Source organism: Mauremys mutica, chromosome 2 (assembly GCF_020497125.1).
Source record: "Mauremys mutica isolate MM-2020 ecotype Southern chromosome 2, ASM2049712v1, whole genome shotgun sequence".
Lineage (NCBI taxonomy): Eukaryota > Metazoa > Chordata > Testudines > Geoemydidae > Mauremys > Mauremys mutica.
Genome location: NC_059073.1, coordinates 6,178,765 through 6,200,850, shown reverse-complemented (window position 1 = coordinate 6,200,850; position 22,086 = coordinate 6,178,765). Strand labels below are relative to the sequence as shown.

The 22,086-nt window shown below is 58.6% G+C and overlaps 1 protein-coding gene across 1 annotated transcript; it reads left to right on the top strand.

The window, feature by feature from the left end:
- The first annotated feature begins 1,298 nt into the window (after window positions 1-1,298).
- On the top strand, window positions 1,299-21,451 carry C2H8orf82 (chromosome 2 C8orf82 homolog). The gene is made up of 3 exons (XM_045005398.1): window positions 1,299-1,519; window positions 9,056-9,104; window positions 18,118-21,451. Exons 1-3 carry the CDS (start codon window positions 1,406-1,408, stop codon window positions 18,561-18,563), a joined length of 609 nt encoding a protein of 202 aa, XP_044861333.1. The 5' UTR covers window positions 1,299-1,405; the 3' UTR covers window positions 18,564-21,451.
- The last annotated feature ends 635 nt before the right edge of the window (window positions 21,452-22,086 follow it).

Here is a 22,086-nt window from a genome sequence, read left to right as displayed (position 1 = left end):
TTCCTCCCCTCCCACCTTGACTGTCCTGCCTTGTAAAGGCTTCAGGGCAGGGCCTGTGTCTGGGCTGCCATTTCAGAGCCTCTAGGCGCTACTGGGAGACACTAACAGCAGCTAAGGGCCATGTTAGCTCCTACCCGGCCCATTCACCACCACGGCACTGACAGACTCTGCCCCCTGCATCCCCAATGGACCCACCCCACCTTCCACATCACACTTCAGCATATCGTCCCCCTGGCTCAGGTGGGACCCGCTGGGCTTGGTGCAATACGGGGGGCAGGCTGGCCAGTGCTGGGGGCAGGAGCTGTGCTGGGGGGTTAATTGGGGGAGGGGGATGGGGGGCAGGCTGGCCGGTGGGGGGGAGGAATAGTGATGGGAGGTTAATTGGGGGAGGGAGATGGGGGGCAGGCTGGCCGGTGGGGGGAGGAGCAGTGTTGGGGGGTTAATTGGGGGAGGGTGATGGGGGGCAGGAGCGGTGCTGGGGGGTTAATTGGGAGGGTGATGGGGGGCAGGAGCGGTGATGGGGGGTGATGGGGGGCAGGCTGGCCGGGGGGGGCAGGAGCGGTGCTGGGGGGTTAATTGGGGGGGTGATGGGGGCAGGCTGGCCGGGGGGGGGGCAGGAGCGGTGCTGGGGGGTGATGGGGGGCAGGCTGGCCGGGGGGGGCAGGAGCGGTGCTGGGGGGTTAATTGGGGGAGGGTGATGGGGGGCAGGCTGGCCGGGGGGGCAGGAGCGGTGCTGGGGGGTTAATTGGGGGAGGGGGAGGGGGGGCAGGCTGGCCGGGGGGGCAGGAGCGGTGCTGGGGGTTGATGGGGGGCAGGCTGGCCGGGGGGGCAGGAGCGGTGCTGGGGGTTGATGGGGGGCAGGCTGGCCCGGGGGGGCAGGAGCGGTGCTGGGGGTTGATGGGGGGCAGGCTGGCCGGGGGGGGGCAGGAGCGGTGCTGGGGGGGGAGGGGGGGAAGGCGGGCCGGGGGGGGCAGGAGCGGTGCTGGGGGTTGATGGGGGGCAGGCTGGCCGGGGGGGGGCAGGAGCGGTGCTGGGGGTTGATGGGGGGCAGGCTGGCCGGGGGGGGCAGGAGCGGTGCTGGGGGTTGATGGGGGGCAGGCTGGCCGGGGGGGGGGGGGAGGGCAGTAGCGGTGCTGGGGGTTGATGGGGGGCAGGCTGGCCGGGGGGGGGGGCAGGAGCGGGGCTGGGCGGTTAATGGAAGTGGGCGATACGGGGGCACCGGTGCTGGGCTGGGGGGGCTGAGCCAGGCCCGGGGGGGCGCTCCGGGACCCTCGCCCCAAGGCCCGCGGGCGACCAGGAGGGAGCGCGGGGCCCGGCCTGCCCGGAACGCGAGCGCGGGGCCCGGGGCCGGGGAGCGGCTGCGCTGCCGGACCGGCGGCTCCAGGGTAACCCCGGCGGCCCCGCCATGAGGCTGCTCCGCGCCCTGCTCCGGCCCGCGGGCCCCGCCGCCTACACGCAGGGCCAGAGCCCCTCGCCCCGCGCCCGGGAGTATTTCTACTACATCGACCACCAGGGCCAGGTGCGGCCGGGCCGGAGGGGACCAGAGGCCCCGGTGACAGGCGGCGGGGGGCCGGGCCGGGGGGACCAGAGGCCCCGGTGACAGGCAGCGGGGGGCCGGGCCGGGGGGACCAGAGGCCCCGGTAACAGGCGGCGGGGGGGCCAGCGGGGGGGACCAGAGGCCCCGGTGACAGGCGGCGGGGGGCCGGGCCGGAGGGGACCAGAGGCCCCAGTGACAGGCGGCGGGGGGCCGGGCCGGAGGGGACCAGAGGCCCCGGTGACAGGCGGCGGGGGGCCGGGCCGGAGGGGACCAGAGGCCCCGGTGACAGGCGGCGGGGGGCCGGGCCGGAGGGGACCAGAGGCTCCGGTGACAGGCGGCGGGGGGCCAGCGGGGGGGACCAGAGGCCCCGGTGACAGGCGGCGGGGGGCCGGGCCGGAGGGGACCAGAGGCCCCGGTGACAGGCGGCGGGGGGCCGGGCCGGAGGGGACCAGAGGCTCCGGTGACAGGCGGCGGGGGGCCGGGCCGGAGGGGACCAGAGGCCCTGGTGACAGGGGGCGGGGTTGCCGGGCCGGAGGGGACCAGAGGCCCCGGTGACAGGCGGCGGGGGGCCAGCGGGGGGGACCAGAGGCTCCAGTGACAGGCAGCGGGGGGCCGGGCTGGGTGGGGACCAGAGGCCCCGGTGACAGGCGGCGGGGGGCCGGGCTGGGTGGGGACCAGAGGCCCCGGTGACAGGCAGCGGGGGGGCCAGCGGGGGGGACCAGAGGCCCCGGTGACAGGCGGCGGGGGGCCAGGCCGGAGGGGACCAGAGGCCCTGGTGACAGGCGGCGGGGGTCCGGGCCGGAGGGGACCAGAGGCCCCGGTGACAGGCGGCGGGGGGCCAGCGGGGGGGACCAGAGGCTCCAGTGACAGGCAGCGGGGGGCCGGGCTGGGTGGGGACCAGAGGCTCCAGTGACAGGCAGCGGGGGGCCGGGCTGGGTGGGGACCAGAGGCCCCGGTGACAGGCGGCGGGGGGCCGGGCCGGAGGGGACCAGAGACCCCGGTGACAGGCGGCGGGGGGCCGGGCCGGGGGGACCAGGGGCCCCGGTGACAGGCGGCGGGTGGCCGGGCTGGGTGGGGACCAGAGGCCCCGGTGACAGGCGGCGGGGGGCCGGGCCGGAGGGGACCAGAGGCCCCGGTGACAGGCGGGGGGCCGGGCCGGAGGGGACCAGAGGCCCCGGTGACAGGCGGCGGGGGGCCGGGCCGGGGGGACCAGAGGCCCCGGTGACAGGCGGCGGGGGGCCAGCGGGGGGGACCAGAGGCCCCAGTGACAGGCAGCGGGGGGCCGGGCCGGAGGGGACCAGAGGCTCCAGTGACAGGCGGCGGGGGGCCAGCGGGGGGGACCAGAGGCCCCAGTGACAGGCAGCGGGGGGCCGGGCCGGAGGGGACCAGAGGCCCTGGTGACAGCTTGTGCCAGAGCCTGGCAGCCCCCATCTCTGCCAGGCAGCATTGCCAGCCCCAAGTGTTGAATCAGGCTCACCAGAAGTCATGAGGTGATGTAAACATACTAGATTCGGGGGTCTTTTTATTTGCCTTCCGTTCTTTGAGCCTTTAGGGTGCACTGGGGGCTGGGTTTGAAGCTGTCTCCACGCCACTGAGGCTAGAAACTTACTTTTTCTTTAAGAATGACGGCAAAAAATCGTCACATACCCACTTGACTCCAGGAGCTGGGGCTTTAAGGAAAACAATAATTATCATGAGACTCATAACAAAATCATGAGAGTTGGCAGTGGCTAATTCCTAGTCACTAGCAGAGCAGTAACAGCATCGACCGCCAGGGCCGGGTGGCTTGGGAGGTTTCGGTTTTTACTGGTAAATGTTGATTTCAACAAACACTGAGGCACCCACAAAATATTTCCACCCATCATGACCGAAATTTACAGCTAAGAGAAATCCTGCTTGAGAACATACTAGGGTTTGATTTAAGGCTGTTCACGTGTGATGTTGACAATTTGTGTTTTCACATTTACGAAGATTTAACTATTTGAATCGCAACATCTACTGTTGTTAAGTAATTGTCTGACACTCCCCACCCCAACAGTTTCCCACAAATGTGAAAATTTACATCAATAAAAATGGGAAAAGTACTTAAAACCCGTAACTTTGTGCAGCTGTGAAAATTGACAATGATAAAAATGAGAAACGTTTGTTAATGAACGTGGATATTATCAGCTGAAATTATAAAAACAATTAAATTCTGCCCAGCCTCATAATGTGGGAGAAGGGGTAGCCGGGCACAAAATAAAGTTTGCCTGTCACAGTAAGGTGAGTCAGCTGCCTAGTGCCCAGCCTCCAGACAGGGAGAGTCCTGTGTCCTCCTTCCAGCTCTGTCTCTAGGGGCGAGCTAGGCGGCGTTGTCTCTAAGAATGGCCTCGTCACCCCCTTGCTGTGCATCTGAGTTAGGTCTTTGCCTGGACAAGCACCAACATAAATACAGGGAAGCAAATTAGAGCCTATTCCGCCTCTTAGAATCATAGACTCTCAGGGTTGGAAGGGACCTCAGGAGGTATCTAGTCCAACCCCCTGCTCAAAGCTCTTGAGTCCTCAGCAGGACATCCAGATTCTTCAGCCACACACTGTTGCTGCCAATGCCCATGCTTAAAAACTACCACTGACAATGTGCCGTTAGAGGTGGAAAGAACCCAGGTTGCTGTTTGGCTCCCAGGCAGGGAGGGAAGGGAGGGAGTTTGCAGGGCAGGCAGGTGTTGGGTCCCGAGGCCCCACTCCCACCCCTCAGTGAATTCATAGGCAGCTGTGCTGTGCTCTGGTTCTTGGCCTTCAGGGGACGACCGAGTCTGGATTGTGTGCAGTGTTGTGGCCGTGTTGGTCCCAGGATATCAGAGAGACACGGTGGGGGAGGGTAATATCTTTTATTGGACCAACTTGTGTTGGTGAGAGTGACCAGCTTTTGAACTGCACAGAGCTCTCCGTCAGGTCTGCGAAGGGAGTCAGAGCATGTCTGCACTGCAGTTAGACACCCATGGCAGGCCTGTGCTGGCGGACTTGGGCTAAGGGGCTGTTTAATTATGATAAATGTTTGGGCTCAGGCTGCAGCCCTCGGATCCTCCCACCTCGCAGGTTCCTAGAGCCCAGGCTCCAGCCCTAGCCCGAGCATCTAATGTGCAGTTAAACAGCCCCTTAGCCAGAGCCCCAGGCAGCCGGCACAGGCCAGCGCGGGTTTTTATTGGCAGTGTAGACATACCCAGAGTGTCACAGCTAAATACAAGCTGGGCCAGGTTGTTTCACATAAGTAGTTGATGACTTTTCTGAGGGACTATTGAAGGTGAAGTGGCCTATTAACATCCTTCCGGTCATAGAACAAAAAAAGAGAGTTATTGGGTTATTGATTGTTGTAAGAAGCCATAAATCCAGTGTCTTTATTAAGATCAGGATTTTTAGTGTCTAGCAAAGTTATGAATTTAAGCTCCGAGGCTCGTCTTTTGAAGGTGTCGTGCCGGTTTCTGTGAGGAGAAAACTGAGAGGTCAGATATAGAGCAATTGCTTTGTGGAAAGTGTTCACCCACCGTTGATACCGTGCTTTTGTCTTTTATCATTTTCCTGTGTGAATTCATTTGAGCGCGTAGTGATTGTCTGGTTTCATCCACATAGTTATTATGGGGGGATTTAATGCACTGGATGAGGTACAGCACATGGATCTTGAAAGGTGTGTTGGAGGGGTATTGAACATCGTAGCAGAGGAGGTGTCAACAGATTTTGCATCTGTTGTTCTGGCAGAGTCTGGTGCCACTTTGAGTTGGTGAGTCCTGGTATATGGGGACCTCGCTTCTGATGAGAGCTTGACACGGTTGGGGGCGTTGTTTGAAGGCCAGAAGAGGGGGTTTGGGAAAGATTTCTTTCAGGTTGGGGTCCCCATCAAGTGTGCATTGTAACTGTTTAGTGATACCCTGTATGGGTTCCAGTGTGGGGTGGTAGGTGACAACTAGAGATGTGAAGTCAGAGAGAGTTTCTTTTCTGTATTGAAGCAGGTTCTTTTGAGGCATTTGAGGCCCATTCCATGACGTGATCTACTTCTCTGGTGAAGTGTCCTTGTTTAGTGAAGGTAGTTTAAAGTGTGTTATTGTGTGTATCCTGGACTTTCTCCTCAGAGCATATTCTGTGGTATCTGAGTGCCTGACTGTAGATAACAGATTTATTTCTTGGTGTGTTTAGGGTTGTTACTGGATGTGTGATCTGTGAGTGTTTTGTAAGTAGCTGTCTGTAGGGTTCCATTGCTGAAGCTGAGGGTGGTGTCCAGGAAGTTGATGCAGGTGCAGGAATGTTCTAGAGAGAGTTTAATTGGATGGGTGCTGGTTGTTGAAGTTGTGGTGGAAATCTACAAGGGAGCTTAGGTCATCTGTCCAGATATATCTCAGGTGTATCATTGGTTTCATGGTGCATTTGTCCAGAAATTCTTCCTCAAGGTGCCTGTGAAGAAGTTGGCATATTGGGGAACCATTACCCATTGCTGTTCCCATGGTTTGGGCAAAGTGTTTGTTGCTGAATGTGAAATTGTTATGGGTGAGGATGAAATGGATGAGTTTGACAGTGTGTTTGGGGTGGATACCTGAGTGTTGGCCATTGCTTTGTAGATACTGAGGAAGGCAGCCATGCCGACATTATGAGGGATGTTGGTGTATAGAGAGGTGGCATCCATGGTGGTAAGGATGGTGTTCTGAAGGAGGCTGTTAATGTTGCAGAGGAAGTTGTTCTGGAGGAAGTTGGTTGTGTCCTGGAGGACACAACCTTTGTGTGGCGAGTGCTTTGAGGATGGTTTCTATGAGCCCTGATGTTCCTTCAGTAAGAGTACAACAGCCAAATATGATGGACCTGCCTGGGCTCCCTTGGGAGGCACGTAGAAGGTCCCTGCGGTGGTCTCATGGGGGGGTGGTGGTGAGGTTGTATAGTTTCTCTTGGAGTTGTTTGGGGAAGGATTTGATGACATCCTCTAAGTATCTGATTAATTGTGGTGTGGGGGTCTTCTTTGAGTTTCTTATAGTAGGTGGTGTCGGAGCGTGTCGATTGGCCTCATTGACATAGTCATCATGGTCAAGAACTACCATAGTACCCCCTTTGTCCGCTGGTTTGATCGTTTTCTGGTGGCTGGATTTCAGGGACTGTGTAGCTGTCCTCTCGGTGGTGGAGGGATTGTGGTGGTTGTGATTTGTGTTAAGGATTTCACAGCCAATCAATGTAACGATCAAGTGGGTGGTTTTGTCCACTGTGCGGTGTCCAGTCAGATGATTCTTTTTTTCGTATGATTGTCGGTGGGAACACGGTAGTTGTGGGTGGTGTCGTCATTGTTGTGAAGGAATTCTTGGAGGCGGAGGTAGCAAAAGATTTCTTCTAGCTCTGCACATGTTCATATGGTATCAGGTTCTGTGATGGGGCAGACGTTCAGTCCCTTGCAGAGGACAGAGAATTCAGCTCTGGTTAGTCCTGATAAACTCATGATGTCGGTGTGTCATGGAGTGCCATGGAGTTTCCCAGGGTGGTGTTGTGTGAGTTGTGAAGTTTGTTATAGTTGGTTCCACTTGTTGTTGTGTTGTGTTGGATGGCTGTTGTCAGGTTTTTTGTCTGGATTGTGCAGTTGGCTTAAAGTGACAGTTCCCCAGTTGTGCCACCAGATGGTGCTAAAAAGCTAAAAATGCACATTACTGTGCCAAAGTCCTCAAATAGGGTGACTCTAAGTGCAGCTTGATTCCTGCCATGACCCAAGGGGGAAGGGGGAGGGTGGCACAGCCCCAAAAGCCAGGGGCTTGGACAGGTGAGGCTGTGTCCGTTCTAGCCTGAAAGATGGCGGCGACGTCAGTCGGTAGCGTGTGGGGCGGTAGCTTTGCTGAGCTATGCGATCCCAGGGAGGTGGTTGCTGTCAGGTTCAAATACAGGGTCAGGCTGGTGGGGAGATGCACTTGGCTAAGAGGCTATTGCAATACACTAGCGAGGTGCCTGGGACTCTGTCCCACTCTAGCAGCTGGCTCCAGTGACTATACGTCCTGCTACGGACTCCCAGCTAATGGAGTTACTCTCCTAGGCCAAGTGGTAGCAGCCTGTGATCTGGCTGGTGTCTGTGCCTGGGTTAGTTACGCTGTGTACGGGCTATGGACACACCCTGGGGAGGGGAGCAGACTCCTCTCTGCCAGGAGGCAGATGGAATCTATTCCTTGTTTCTCTTGCAGGGATTCCTAGGTCCTTGGAGCCAGAAGCTGCTCCCCTCTGCCCCCTTCTGCTCTCCCCTGATTCAGGCGGGTGGCTGCAGCGTTGAGGGAACGCCGGCCAGCCTCCATGAATGCCACCCCTAAAGCAGCCAGGCAGATTGTTGCTGAGCAAACTGCTGTCGCTCCCCTTGCTTGCCAGGGGCGGAGGGCTCCGTCCATGCAGCATCACTGCCAGGAGCAAAGGAGTCGAGGCTGGGCTTTCCAGGCAGGCTAGCAGCATGCTAGCTGTAGGGTCAGCAGGCTGGCCTGCTTTCAAAGCCAAGTGAAACTTACTAATAAGCTCCATGTGAGATCTCAATCCTGGGACGCATCAGACCCATGAAACTGTCTGTTTCTGGGCTCAGGAAATACCATCTGACCCTCTTCCAACCCTCCGGGCTGGCTGTGCCTCTCTAATCTGTTAGCATCAACTGATCATTTTTCCTGCATTAACCGCATATTGCATTAATGGCGAGTTAGTCACAGCGAGAGAGATTAGGAGTTGTAATTAGTGCTAAAGAAGGTGTATGGGCCTGCTCTGAACATTCACAATCCTGTGACTTCAGCCTTGGGCTGTTTGTGGCTGCTGCAGAATTGCCCCTTTCTGCTGTGGGGAGCAGGGACGGGTGGCCTCATTCTCAACGAGGCTGCGTGCCCAGAGGACCCACTGATTTCAGTGGGAGACGCAGGTGCTCAGCACATCTGAAAATCCGGCCACTTGTTAGTTCCCACTGATAGAAAGAAGACCCAGGGGAGGGGACGGCTGCATGGCCGGAGCATCGGAGGCCCAGTTCTCTTCACAGCCCCAGAGGATACTGGAAACGCCTTGTGACTCCAGTGAGTTACTCATTCCCTGCAGCTGGGGAGGGGGGCGCCGTGTTCATGTGTAAACTGGGATGAGAGGAGCAAATAGTGAGTTGGGATCATTGATCAGATGCGGCGACAACGTGGAGCCGTTGCTCCAAAGCAGAGGCAATGTCCCACCCAGGTGCATGTTGACAAGGTGGCAAGGCCAGTAGGTCACACCTGATTTGTATCATATGGAGCCCATTGTAGCTTCATCCTCTTTAACACAGAGAGCTGGCTCAGGGAGACTGCAGGGCTGTGCCTGCCGTTCTCCATCGTGATCAAAGGGCAGCGCAGAGCTCCACGGACCATGCTTTGCCCATGACATTGTGCAGGATAGTTGGGCCATGGACTCCTGGAGCTGCAGCCACACAGCTCTGAAATGTCTCCCATGGCCCCTTGGGCACGGTCCTCGGGGGAGCCCCCTCTGTGCTGTGGCAGGTTGATCTTCACTGTCACCCTCTCTTGCCTTGTTTTGCAGCTTTTCCTGGACGATGCCAAAGTGAAGAACTTCATCACCTGTTTTAAAGGTAACGCCATCCCTTCCGCACACACTGGGCCCCTGCGCCACACACCCCGATTCTGCTCTGCCTTGTTACTTCTCCGGTGAGGGGAGGATTTCTCTTCTCCCGTCTGGGAACTTGGCACTCACAAGCTAAGCAGGATTGGGTTGGCTCAGCATTTGGATGGGAGACCCGTGGGGAAAATATCCTGTGCCACAGGAAGTAGAGACGGTGAATCCGTAGGGAGTTCTCGCTCCTCAGAATTGTCACTCATCCCATGGGACCCTGTAGCGGTGCTCTCCCCTCTGGGCAGCGCAGACCCAGTGCTCCAGTGAAGCACTCAGGGGCGCTGTGCTGCAGGGCGCAGGATGGGGGGCTGAGTGGAGGGGGCTCTCCCCTCTGAGTCAGCCTTGGCCCCGCTGCCCTAGCATGGTGCTAGGAGATGCCGTGCTATTGAAATTGCCATTTTTAGCTGAGGCGTGAAACTCAGCCCCCAAGGGCCCTTGATCAGCTGGGCCCCGTGCGCTCCCTTTCCACCGCTCTGGGGCGGGGTCTGTCTCCTGACTAGAGGGAGGCGTGGAGAGGGGTGTGCTGAACCTCGCGGTGCCGTCTGGCTCGGCGCCTTCCCCTTGCTGCCTCTTTGGAGTCTCGGCCGTGGCTGAACGGCTGTGATGATGTCAGGCAGCGCTTGGGATGGCCCAAGTGGTTCCTGGGGGCTCGTTGTAAGGAGAGGCAGGCGTCTGCAGTCAGACATTGCTGGCCTCCCAGCATCTCTGGCCACCGCTGCGCTCCGCTGCGCTCCGCTGGCCGGAATCCGTCAGACCCGTTGGTTGTGTGAGCCCACCAAGGCTGTAAGGCTACTACTGCTGCGCGGGTGTGAGCATGTCCCAGGTGATCACGGGTAAATCTATATTCTGCTGCACTTCCTAGGCATGGAGGCAGCCTGGTGCGGCTTGTGCTGCAGGAGCTGTGGGCTGTGGTGTGAGGGATATAACTCAGCTCAGTTCTCCAGCCCGTGGGTCCCACTGCAGAAACACAATCTCCCTTGCTGCTCGTAGGAGGGTGTTATTCTGGGGTCTGCCTGCAGGACTCCTGCACTGACTTCCTCCATGCTCACTGCTGCCATCTGAGCTGCGTTATTCACGAGCACAGGGGCAGAAGGGGAGCAGCCCGGCTGGGATCGTGTAAGTGAGAGCCCCACGGGAACGTTCAGGGCTAAGCCCGGAGATGATTCCTAAAATCCCCTCACTTAGCTCCTCTGCAGGATTTTGATCTTCCTCCGGAGCCGCACTCATCCCCTTCTCGTGTGCTGGTTTTTAAGAGCTGCGTGCGTGATTGTAATCCTTAATCAGGCTCTGAAAGTCACAGCTGGCTGATCACCAGAGACAGCTGGACCCGCGTGTTAGTACAGCAACTCAGCCGCAGGCAAATCCCTGCTCCCCTGCACCAGCAGCCCGCTGGGCCCGGGACAGCAGGTGAGGCGAGAACGTGATTTAAACGGGTTCAACGGGAGGTTGCCTTGATAGCAGTTCTCGCCCCTCATAGCCTGGATGAGCACAGAGGGGTTTGGGTCAGTGAAGCCCGTCACGCCATGGTACCATGTTCCCTGTTAATCTGCTACCCACCACAGTAACCCTACCCCCTCGGCCGAGGCTGCAGCAAATGGCCAGTTAAACCTTAAATGGGGCTTTAAGACCCACCGATATTTTCACATGAGCTGAAAAATGGGATTTAGACTCTAAGTCCCCATAGCCGCTTCCTGCCAATGGCCCTGCTTGGCCTGCCACTGCCACCACTTGGCAACATGCCTCACCAGGCTTCTTGTGAGCCCGCCGGGGCCTGGCTGGCCCTCTTCTGAATGGGCCACCTGTCAGCCCCCCCTTGCCGTGCTCGCCGGCCATTACGTCAGCTTCCCCACTTCTTAATCACGAGCATAATCGTGAGTCCCAAACCTTCCCCTGCAGAACAGAGCAAACTGCAGCCCCCACAACTTTAAATATGGCTCTGCAGCCACAGAGACTACAGGTCCCAGCATGCAATGCAGAGTCTTCACCTGGGCTGCCTTCTGCTCTGGTCAAGATGGAGCATTGAACCCTGGGACCTGTAGTCTTTTTGCAGGCAATGCTTATGCCCAACCCCTCACTTGGCAGATCAACCACTGAACTTTTTGCCGCTGGGAGCGAAGTCTAGGTGAAGCTTGAGCTCCTAATGTGAAGTGAATTCCCCGGAGGAGGGCGCAGTTCACACTAAGCACTTGTAATTCCCTGTGCATTTTGCACTGTTCCTCAGTAGCAGCCTTTGAACACGCAGACAAATGCACTGGCTGCTCGCACACCCTGCTCGAGTGGCTGCTTGTGATTAGACTTAGAATTTAATTAAAACTTCCCGGGGGCGGGCTTTGAGGGTAGATTCATTCATTAATGTTTGTGAGAGGCTGTCATGCTGCTGTGACAGCAGCTCATACAGAAGCCCCATCATCCTTTTAAATAGTGCAGGGAACTTTTGTGCAATGTATCCGTTGCCACGACAAATAGCTTTGAGTGAACAGATGAGAGAGAACAGTGGGGGGATGGAATGCTGCTTGGGGTGAAGCACAAGGGTGTATAGGATGCATGTGTGGGCCGAACAGGCACTGCTCCCGAAAATCTCTGCCCGAAGCTTAGTCTTTAAGGTGCCACCAGACTCCTTGTTGTTTTCAAAGACACATGCACGCCTGAAGTGAGGCATCCATAGGGACACGGGTCTCAAAAAACTCCAGTTACTGCCCGAGGTCAGTAACCTAGTGGAAGGATAAGGAGATGGGAATGCTGCTTTGCACTTCTAATGCACTAGGCACAGGGATTCTGCTCTTCTGGTGGGCAGTGAGGTTACAGCAGTTCTGATTGGTACGTGGCTGTGACATCACCTGAATGGACATCAGCTGGCCAATCAGAACATGCCTTTGGACAATCCGTGTGCCCAGCCACACCATCAGTAGAATTGTTTGCTAAGTTCCATTCAGGTGCCCCGTGCATGCTCGCTGGTGGCAGGAGGGTTACAGAGGTGTCGCTGCAGGCCAGATCTGCCTTCCAACCTTTTATTACTGAGGATGGGGTGCAGGGCCGTCCCTAGGGGGCTGCGGGGCCTAGGGAGGAGCTGACAAATCCGTCACTTCCGGGACCAACCTGTCAATTCTGGGACCAACCGCGGCGGGTAGGGGCCTGGAGTGGTTGCCCCAATTCGCCATACCCTAGGGACGGCTCTGATGGGCTGTGACCCAGCTCAACTCTCAGATCCTTTGGGGCTGACTATTAGAAAATCCTCCTGTGACCTGAGCAATCTCATCAGATTAGGGTGACCAAATAGCAAATGTGAAAAATGTGGGGGGGTAATAGGAGCCTATATAAGAAAAAGACCCAAAAATCAGGACTGTCCCTATACAATTGGGACATCTGGTCACCCTAGATCAGATCAACTGGGACCCGGCCCCAGGCCTTCGGAGGTTGATTTTCAGAGGAGAGCTGTGCTGTAAACTGGACTCCCTGAAATCTGCCCATCCGCTAGTCAGAGCTGCCTCGCTTCCACAAGGCTGCTCCCACCCTAGCTGGCCTGAGGGGTCATGTTTCATCTCCTCATGGGAGCAGGGGCACTGGAACAGTTGTATAGTGGGGTGCCAAGAGCCATTGAACCAAACTGGCCACATCTGGATATGGAAACTGTATGGTGGGCCATGAATGCTCATGAAATTGAGGTTGGGGTGTGGGAGGGGGTGAGGGCTCTGGCTGGGGCCCCTGTAGCTCCTGTTGGCTGCAGTTTCTGGCCAATGGCAGCTGCGGGGGTGGCGCTTGGGGTCGGGGCAGCGTGCAGAGCCCCCTGGCTGCCCCAACACATAGGAGCCAGAGTGGGGACATGCCACTGCTTCCAGGAGCTGTGTGGAGTCGGGCAGGCCCCAGACCCCGCTCCCCGGCAGGAACTCGAGGGCCGGATTAAAATGTCTGAAGGGCTGGATGTGGCCCCTGGGCTGTAGTTTGCCCACCCCTGCTGTAAACCCCGTATATGATGGAAAGCACTTCAAGTCAGGGGTTGCTGCAGCCCCCTGCACCCCTAGTTCCAGCACCTAGGTGTGAGAGGAGCGACTCCTCTAGCAAAGTTTATGACCCACCATACGTTTAAAGGTCCTGGACCAAATTCATCCCTGTGGTGACCATCGACTTGCAGGGGGGGACGGATTTGGTCCCTTCTCTTCAAGTGACTGAAAACGGCAGGAGATAAATTGTGCCATTCGCTGAGGTTCCAATAGCTGCTGTGTGTTACTGAGGGCAGGCCACGGGGATGTGAACCTCAGGCCTCGAAGCTACAAATGACTCTCCTCTGAGTCTCCCTCCCCCAGAGCCACCTCCTTTGCATGGGATCACAGTTGCCTGTGCCTTGACTAGAGGGGGGCAGCCCCTGAGATGACAGACCCCAGCATGCGATGTTCCCGCGTGAGCCGAGCCGCCGGGCGCGTGCCGGAACTCGCCATCTCCGTGAAGCCAGTGTTGGTAACAGTATGGCAGTGCCAGGCAGCACTGTGTGTGCCGGGTCTGTCTGCGTGTCTCCCTCCCCACCCCACCCCACCCCACCGGGATCAAAGAAATGGGGAAAGCCCTGTTCTGGCTCCAGGGCTCCCCCCTCTCCACCCCATATGCCAGGCTGGATCCTTTTCACAGCTCCAGGCGCAGGCTAAGCCCAGTGAGAGGCAGCCGCGAGGCTGCTGGAAACACACGGTGCTTAACAATACCCAGCTCTTGCACGGCGCATCTCATCAGCAGAGCAAGTGCTTTTCAAAGGAGCTGAGCATCATTATCCTCGTGTGACAGATGGGGAAACTGAGGCCCAAGGAGGGGTAGTGAGTTGGCCAAGGTCATCTGGCAGATCAGTGGCAGAGCAAGGAATAGAGCCCAGGTCTCCTGAGTCCCACCCAGTGCCCTCTCCTGATGGGCACGATCTCACTACAATGGCACACAGGCTTCCCCGGGCACCGGCATCCCTCCATGCTTGCTCCATAGCAGGATGAGCGCAGCCTGCTCTTGGCCATTCACCTCAACCCCTTTCACTTTGCGAGCTGCTTCCTAATGCGCAAGGGCAAAAGCCAGGCTTCACCCAACTGCGCCTCGGTTTCCCCAGGCTGGCTGTGGGGCATCGCTCACTGTCTGTAGGGTCTTGAGCTGCAGATGAAAAGGGCTTCCCCAACATGAAGCTGCAGCAGCACCTGTGAGGGTAGGTGAAGGATATTTGGGGATTGCTTCGCCTGCCGGTGGAATGCAGCAGCTGTTAACAGGGCAGCTAATGGGCTCAGGACCGACTTGGGGGGGGGGCACCCCTTATTGTGTCACACACCCTGCTCCTTGCAGCACATCGCCCCTAGTGCCCTGATGGGATGGTGGGTCATTGCTGAGTCAGGGGGAAGTGCTGGCTACTGAATCAGCACCACTTCCTGTCCCATTGACATGTTCCTCGGAAACCTCCCATCCCAGAGTTTGGCCTGGTCTAACCCTGCTTAGTGCAAGATCTGATTCCTAAAAGTTAGAGATTGGGGGAGCGAATAGGTCTGTCCCGCTGCTGCCAAAGCCCAGGGTCTCCTGGCTGCAGGCTCCGCTAGCCCTCTGACTGTCCAGCACCTGGGACTTCCGCCTACCCTGGCGCCATCTTTCTTGAGCTCCAGCTCCATCTTGGTCCATCCCAGTCCGTGTTCCTTTAAAAACTGTTTGCAATTCAGTCTTTCTCCAGCAGCAGATTCTCTAGCAAAGACGGCACAATGCCTTTTGCATATTTCTTTCATTTGCACAATTACAGGGATTCAGCTCTTGCTATTAATAACTTCTGTTCACTTCTCCCCTACGTGTGAAAACCTCTGAGCCTTCTGCCTGTTTAACTCTCTCTGCATCACTGATTGAAAGAGGCCGTAGAGGGCGAGTGGCTACTGTTGACTTCCCCTCGCTGTATTTTAGGGGAACAATCAGCCACAATATGTCCACCCCCTTCCTGGCGCTGCTCTGGAAGAAAGCTGTTAAATTGCTTGATAAAGGAGGTGAGGCCAAACAAAGGAATAAAATACACCATTAGTTAACAAAAATGGATCCACACAGCAGGGTATAAACTAATAAGTACTGGGAAGTAATTTGCTTTTGCCAAATGACTTCTCCTTGAGCTGCAGGTTTGCCATAAGCTCTCAGCAGCTCTAGCTGGCACAGTAGGGGCAGAGGCAGGGTTGCTGCTAATAGTATTTTAAAGGTGATTTGTGAATGCCTGACTGCTGTAGGACACAATTCACTGGGCAAACAGGCAGCTGTGACTTTTACTACTTCATTATCTTTGTTACATAAAACCAACCTGAAAATGCATCTTGTGAGCTTGTGCCCCTTGAAAGATCCGTGAGCGGCAAAGCTGGCCAGCGTTGGCATGGGGCTTCTCTCCAGGAACAGCCCGGCAGCAGTGGGGGTGTTTAATGGGCAGACGTTCCCTGGCCAAAATCAGCTGCTTCCCCGTGATCAGCCAGAGTCCTCCGCCAAAGGAGAGTCCCCTGTCCTGCCTGCCTGCCAGTGTGACTTGCTGTCACCCCTCCTTTGCGCGCACACTTCCCTGAGCTACCGTCGGAGCTTGGTTGTGCCGGTGTAGATCTCTGGTGTGACTCTGGATGTCTTGTGGGGGAATTGAGAGGGGAATCTGGCCGGAGTTCTCGGGAAGCATGGTGGGCAGCACATAGGTTTCAGCAAGTGACTTGGAAAACAGGGCGACTTGCATCTCATCATAGGATTCGGGCGGCCTGTTAGGTTTCCTTCCCCACGGGCCAATGCAAGATCAGCCCCTGTTGATTCACCAGCACTTTGCCCAGTTCGAAATGTCCCAAACTCCTTCCTTTGGGCAGCTGTTCCGCAGTTCAACAGGCCTTGGTGTGAGGGAGCACTTCTGTCCGGCGCGGCAGGAAGGAGGGTCTGGTAGCTAAGGCATGTGCCTGTGTCGCGGTGTCACTGGACAAGTCCCTGAGTCTCTGTGGGTCTGTCCCCGTTTGTAAAGTGGAGGTAACTGCACTCCCCTCAGGGAGACCAGACAGCAAGGGTGAAAAATCAGACTGTAAATTCCTCGAGGACGCGGCTGCCTCCTTGTATCACGTGTTCAGCCCCAAACCCAACTTGAGTCCAATCCAGGCCTCTGGCTGCCGTTGTAATACATGCACTAAATAATGACTGGCCCACGCGCCTTCTCGTCTGTCCCCTTGCACCACCCTCGAGAACTCTCCTCTCTCGTTAGGGGTGGCCCCCTTTTAAACCCTGTGGGGAGCATTTCCAGCCCCACAGGCACTGACCTATGGGGCTTCCAGGTTTTAAACCAGTTGTGTCGGTTTTCAGGCATATGTGAGATCTTGGCAATAGATTTAAAACCAAATGAGAACTGGCCTCTGACAAACGGAGGGGGCTGGGCCAGGGGGCGATGCTGGTGAATGAGTGCGAGGCTCGTTTTCTGTAGCGCTCTCCGTGTGCGAGGCGCTCCCCAAAGACAAAAGGGCCCCGTTGGAGAAGACGCCAGCTGAGGGGCACAACGAGCGAGGGATGTGATCAAGGTGGCCTTGGTCACTCAGGTTAACACTAGGGGGGTTTCGTGAGCTGGCGAGGTTCTCCCCAGGCAGCCCCAGCCTCCCTGTAAGCAGCCAGTTCGTTTCTTGTAGGCCCCAAGACAGGCTTGCAGAGAGGACGGGGCCCTGCAGAGGAGCTCGGGAAGGAGGTTCCGTGCAGAGGGAGTGGGACAGGACAGACAAAGGTCCTTCTGGGAGGAATTTCTAAACGGGGCCCTGAGACTTGGAGAAGTGGGTAGGGTGATGGGAGGGCAAGTGTGAAAAATCTGGACCTGTTTTTGGGGGGGGTAGAGTTGCATATAAAAGACAAAGCCCCCAATATCGGGACGTCCGGTCACCCTAAGAGTGGGGAAGAAAGGGAGAGATGCAGAAGGAGGCAAGGGCGGGGGCGCTGAGGAGGAGACAGTTCTGCACAGCGCTGAAAACAGAGCCGAGGAGTTTGGATTTCATATGGGAGGAAGGGGGAGCCATTGGAGGGATTCAAGGAGAGGGGTGAAATGGAGGAGCCAAGAACATGGTCTCCTGTCCCTTTCTCTTTCCTGCTTCCTGGCCACAGAGCAAAGCCATGAAACTGACCAGAACTTGCATGTTTCACTTTCCTGCTTTGCCCAGGTAGGGGGATAAGTGGGAGTCTGGCAAGAGAGGCATGCTCAGTGCCAGGCTGGCCTCGTGCCGCTCCGGTGCCACTCGGGAGTGCCCCCAGGAGGTTCACGCTCCGTTGGGTATCAAGCCACCCGGGGAGAGAGGGCTGACGGGGCCCCTTGGCTCTAAAGATCGTGCCGACAATGAAGGGCTAGTAGCCGTGTCCAGAGAGCTGTAGGTGGCCAGTAACTGCAAGGGCTGATTCCTTACCCCCATACAGCCCGGAGCAGCCCGTCAGAAGAGCGCTGGAGATGCGCTGCGTGCGGTCAGCAGAGATATGAATGCGGAGGCCTTTTAGAGATGGGAATTAATCAGGAGTGATGTTTCCTGGAGTAGCTCTGCTGCTGCCTCCTGATTAGCCTGCCAGAGCTCTGGGGATGGAAGGGGCCAGGTGCAGCTTTGCTAATTTCCAAGGGAGACGTTGCTTAAAGGCCTCTAGCTGCATTGCAATAACAGGCAGTGGGGAGGAGGATGCTCCCTGAATCAGAACAGCACATCTCCAGGAGCAGACCAGTCAGCAGGCCCGTGCGAGGCCAGGGAGCCGTGGCCTCCGTCCTCCTCAGCGTGCACTTTGGGCTGGGTTTGGAGTGAATTGCAGCCAGGAGTGAGCTCCGTGCCGAGGTTCCCGAGGGCGCTCCAGAGCCCCCGCAGGGAACGTGCCTTTTGTTGGCCTGGCATATGGGGCGTCTAACAAAGCCGCTCACTGATGGGGGGAGGCGTGTGGGTAAAACAGGCTTCAGCATTGCAGTGTGCACCGATCTAGTTCACTGGCCTCTGAACCCCCTGTGGTTTCTCTCTGCTTCCCAGATAAGCAGTTCCTCACCTTCTTCTTCAAACAACTGCAGCTGAACCGGAGCGGACGCTACCAGGACGCCTTCCCCTACCTCTCCCCCTGCGGCCGAGAGCACAACTTCGTGCGCTGCGACGACCGCCCCATCGTCTTCACCCACCTGCTGCGGGGCCAGGCAGGCGAGGAGCTGCTCTCCTACTGCGGCGGCGGAGACAGGCTGGTGGTCAGCTTCGAGCCGGAGAAGCTGGTGATGTTCCCCGAGAACGGGCGCGTCTATCACCCGGCCCCGCGGAAAGCCGGCGGCGTGGGGCTGGTGAAATCAGCCCTGGCCTTCGAGCTGAGCCCCTGCTTTGAGTACAGCCAGGGCGCCGGCGGGCCCCCCACCCACTTCTGCTGGCAGGGCAAGCGCTACACCCTCACCAACGAGCTGGTGCAGCTGATCCGCTCGAACAGCAGCGCCTGAGCCGGGGCGTCACCCGTGAGGCTGCCTGGCCCTGGGGACAGAGCAAGGACTGGCCCATCTGCAGCGACGCTGGCTGCTTTGCAACAGCCTGGGGACAGCACCTCCCTGGAGCAGATCTCTGCAGCCCACCCCCTGGCTGCCCCACCACATGTATGTCACTTGGGCCAAGCAGCCCCGGGGTTGGCTGCTTGAAGGGCCTCCATGGGCCTCTTCTCCAGCGGGGGTGGGGCTGCCCTCTGCCCGCGAACCCCATGGGCTGCACGTGAGGCTCTAGATTGGGCTGGGCGGCCATGAGCTCCGACAGCCACCTCCTAGTGGGAGCCAAAGGGAAGCCGGAAAAGCCGCGGCTCTTGTCCCCTCTGGTCCAAGCAGATGGCCACGCCGGAGGTGAACGGAGCCCCTGCTTTGCCGTCGCACGGGGAGCTGGGCTGGGATTCTGTCCCTGGAGAGCAGAGCGGGGTGGGGCAGACCCGGAATCCATGTTCCTTCACCTGTGGCCCTACAAACCCCACAGCCCAGGGCCCCTCTCCTCCCTCAGCCCTCCCCATTTTAAGGATCTGCAGCTTCGGCGTGGGCCCAGGGCCTGCTGCATTGCTTGGTGCGTGCTCACCGTGTCGGCCCTTCCCCAGAGCAGTGAGCGCTGTGGGGAAAGACCCTGCTGCTCGGCCCGCTCCCCCCCACCTCCGCCCTGCCCCTAGCAGGAGAGGCTGCTGGGAGTGGAAGGAGAGTCTCAGGGCCCGCGCCCCGTTGCTGTGCTCGTCGGCTCCTCGCCATGCGGAGCCGTGGGGCCCGTGGTGCTCCGTGCTGGTAGCGATCCCGGCCCAGGCAGGCCCCGCTGAGCTCCTGGGTGGCTGAGTGGGACGGCTCGTGGGAGCCCAGCGGCGCGTGCAGGGAGGCCCCGGCGTGATTATCTCCGGCGTGCGCTGGACTGGGATTAGTCTGGGGAACCAGGAGCTTAAGCTGCTGTAATAACCGTGTTTAAAAAGCTCTCTGCCGTTTCGTAACCGCGCGCTGCACATAACCCACTTTCGGAGAGGGGCCTCGGTTGGTGCCTGGGGGATGGAGACTCTTTAGCCAGTGCCGCCCAGAGGCCCAGGCTCCACGCAGCGAGACGGGCAGGGTCTCCCCTGGTTAACCTGCCCCCTGGGGATCAGCACCCCAAGCCCACTAGCCTCCTGAGGTAACTCCTGGGCTTCACTCGACCCCATGGCCTGTGGATCCCCCTCCCCCGCCTCTGGGTGCCAGGCTGCAGACTTGGGCCTGGCGGGGATTGCGATGCCCCTTGTCACCCTCTGCTGGCTTCCGCCCCGGCCCCTAGCACTGCCTGCAAGCGAGAGACCGTTCGTATCTGTCCAGCCGTGTTGACGGGAGGGCTCGACGCGCTGCCCCCAGGGCCGCCAACCCAGCCACCTCCAAGCTGCTAAATAAATGCTGGGTCAATCCCACCCAGGTGCCTTTTAATGGGCCCGATCCTGCCCCCCCCCAAGGTGGCAAAAGTCCCATCAGCCTTTGGGCTTGTGCTGATCTCTGGCCCAGGGCGTTTCCTGTTTGGGGGCTCGGGATCCCAGCACGCTGCCCGCGTGCCGCTCACACTGCAGAGCCAGGCTGCCTTATGGGTGTGATCGACACCAGCAGGCCGAGGCCTCGTGCCAGCCCGCCCCAGGGGTTTGAAACCACCTCTGCTGCCCCAGCACAGAGCACGGTCGGGTTCCCTGCCAAAACCAATTGCTGCGCGAGCTCGCTGAGCTGCTCAAACCTCCTCTTAAAAGGCTTTTTTCCCGGGGACTTAAAGCTCCTTGACAGCTTTTGAGCGGGACCCTAACGTTAGCCAGGATGCAGTGCCCCCGGCATCTGTTAGCAGCAGCCGGCCCAGCAAGCCTCTCACAAGCCTCAGAGCCTATTTTTAGCCAGGCCGAAGCTTGGCAGCAGCGCGGGGTCAGAGGGGCATTGCCCGGAGTTAGCACAAATGGGGTGGGAAGCACCAGGCCAGCAGGCTGGGATCTGTGAGCACAAGGGGCGTGTGCTGCTTTCCACGGGCTCGCACAAGCTTCCTTGCTCCCTTGGCTGCTGGCTCGATGCGGGAGTCAGGCTGCCGGGTTCTCCGCTGTGGGAATGGCACGAGTTGCCTCGCCTGGAATTTTCACTCAGCCGCTGATTGTAGGTGCCTCCGTTTTTGAGACCCCTCCAGCTGCTACTTTAGAGGGGCTGAGCACAGGGGATAGGGTGGGTGCTCAGCACCTTTAAAATGCCTCACGCTGGGCACCCAGCACCCGAGGCCCTTTGCTGCCGGCACCTCCGTTTGCCCAGTTGTGAAATGGGGCCAGTGCTGTCGCCCTTTGTGAGATGCCCCGAGATCTTTGTGCAAAGCCCCGTCTGAGTGCTTGGGCCGTGCCATTGCTGCGGTGAACGCTGTCTGCTGGGGGGCTAGGCCCTCGGCACCGGGCTGGCAGCAGTCAAGTGGTTACTGAGTCGTGTATGTTCCCTTCTGGAACAAGCCTCCCTCCGAGGGGTTGGATGCGCTCAGCCTTCAGCAAAGCCTCTGAGTGGAGAAGCCCAAGTGAAGAGAGGCCGGGGTGGGGGAGGAGGTCACCCAGCAGAGTGCGTGGGGGAGACGCCAACCAGGCTGCATTGGTGTGAGCCGCTCAAGTCAGTCCCAGCGGCCCCTTCCCGAGTGGGGCGGGATAAACTGGAGTATTGGACTGGATTGCTGTGCACTGGGTGTGCTGCAAACAGCTGCTCCGCTCGGCTGCCACTTCCTGACACTCGCACACACACGCACACGCCCGTGCACATGGCTGGGGGCTCGGAGTGGAACAGTTTGGTGTTTTTTCTGTGACAACCACTCAGTAAATAAATGATTGGCAGTGACCCGGCCAGGGGTGGGCTGATTTTTTTGATGTTATCACTGGATTGTGGGGTCCAAACTTCCCACGGTTCAGGGATCCAACCTTGCTTTCCAGCTAGCAGCCCCTCCGTCCGCCAGTCGCCTGTGCGGGGACAGCCCCCACCCACCGACCCCCATAGGAGTCGGATTCATAGCTAGGGAGGAGGCAGCTGAATTGCTGTTCTGAGCAGTCCCTGGACTCCAGCCCAGCCCGGCCAGCAGCGCTGTGGTGGCTCCTCTGTCGGGCATTCTCAGGGCTGCTATTTCATCTCCACTCTGGCCACAGAAAACAATCCACCCCGGCAACGTGGGGGGAGGCGGTGCTGAGCCTGCCCAGTGGGCAATGAACGTGGAAGCCACCACCTGTCAGGTGCAAGGGGCCCTGTGCACGGCTGGCGGCTGGTTCTCCCCGAGTCCCAGCGTGTGACGGGCCCCGCTGCCTTCTCTTCCTTTTCACGCTCAAAACAAGACAGGAACGCGTCTGAGACAAGGAATGAATTCGTGGGAGCACCTCTACTCCCGCCAGGGCTGTGTCAACCCCCAGCTTCATTCGAGCGTGACGTTCAGCAGGCTCCCTTGGGCTCTCCCAGCTGAGAGGCCGGGACAGAGCAGGGGCCGAGGGACAGGAATTAATTAATT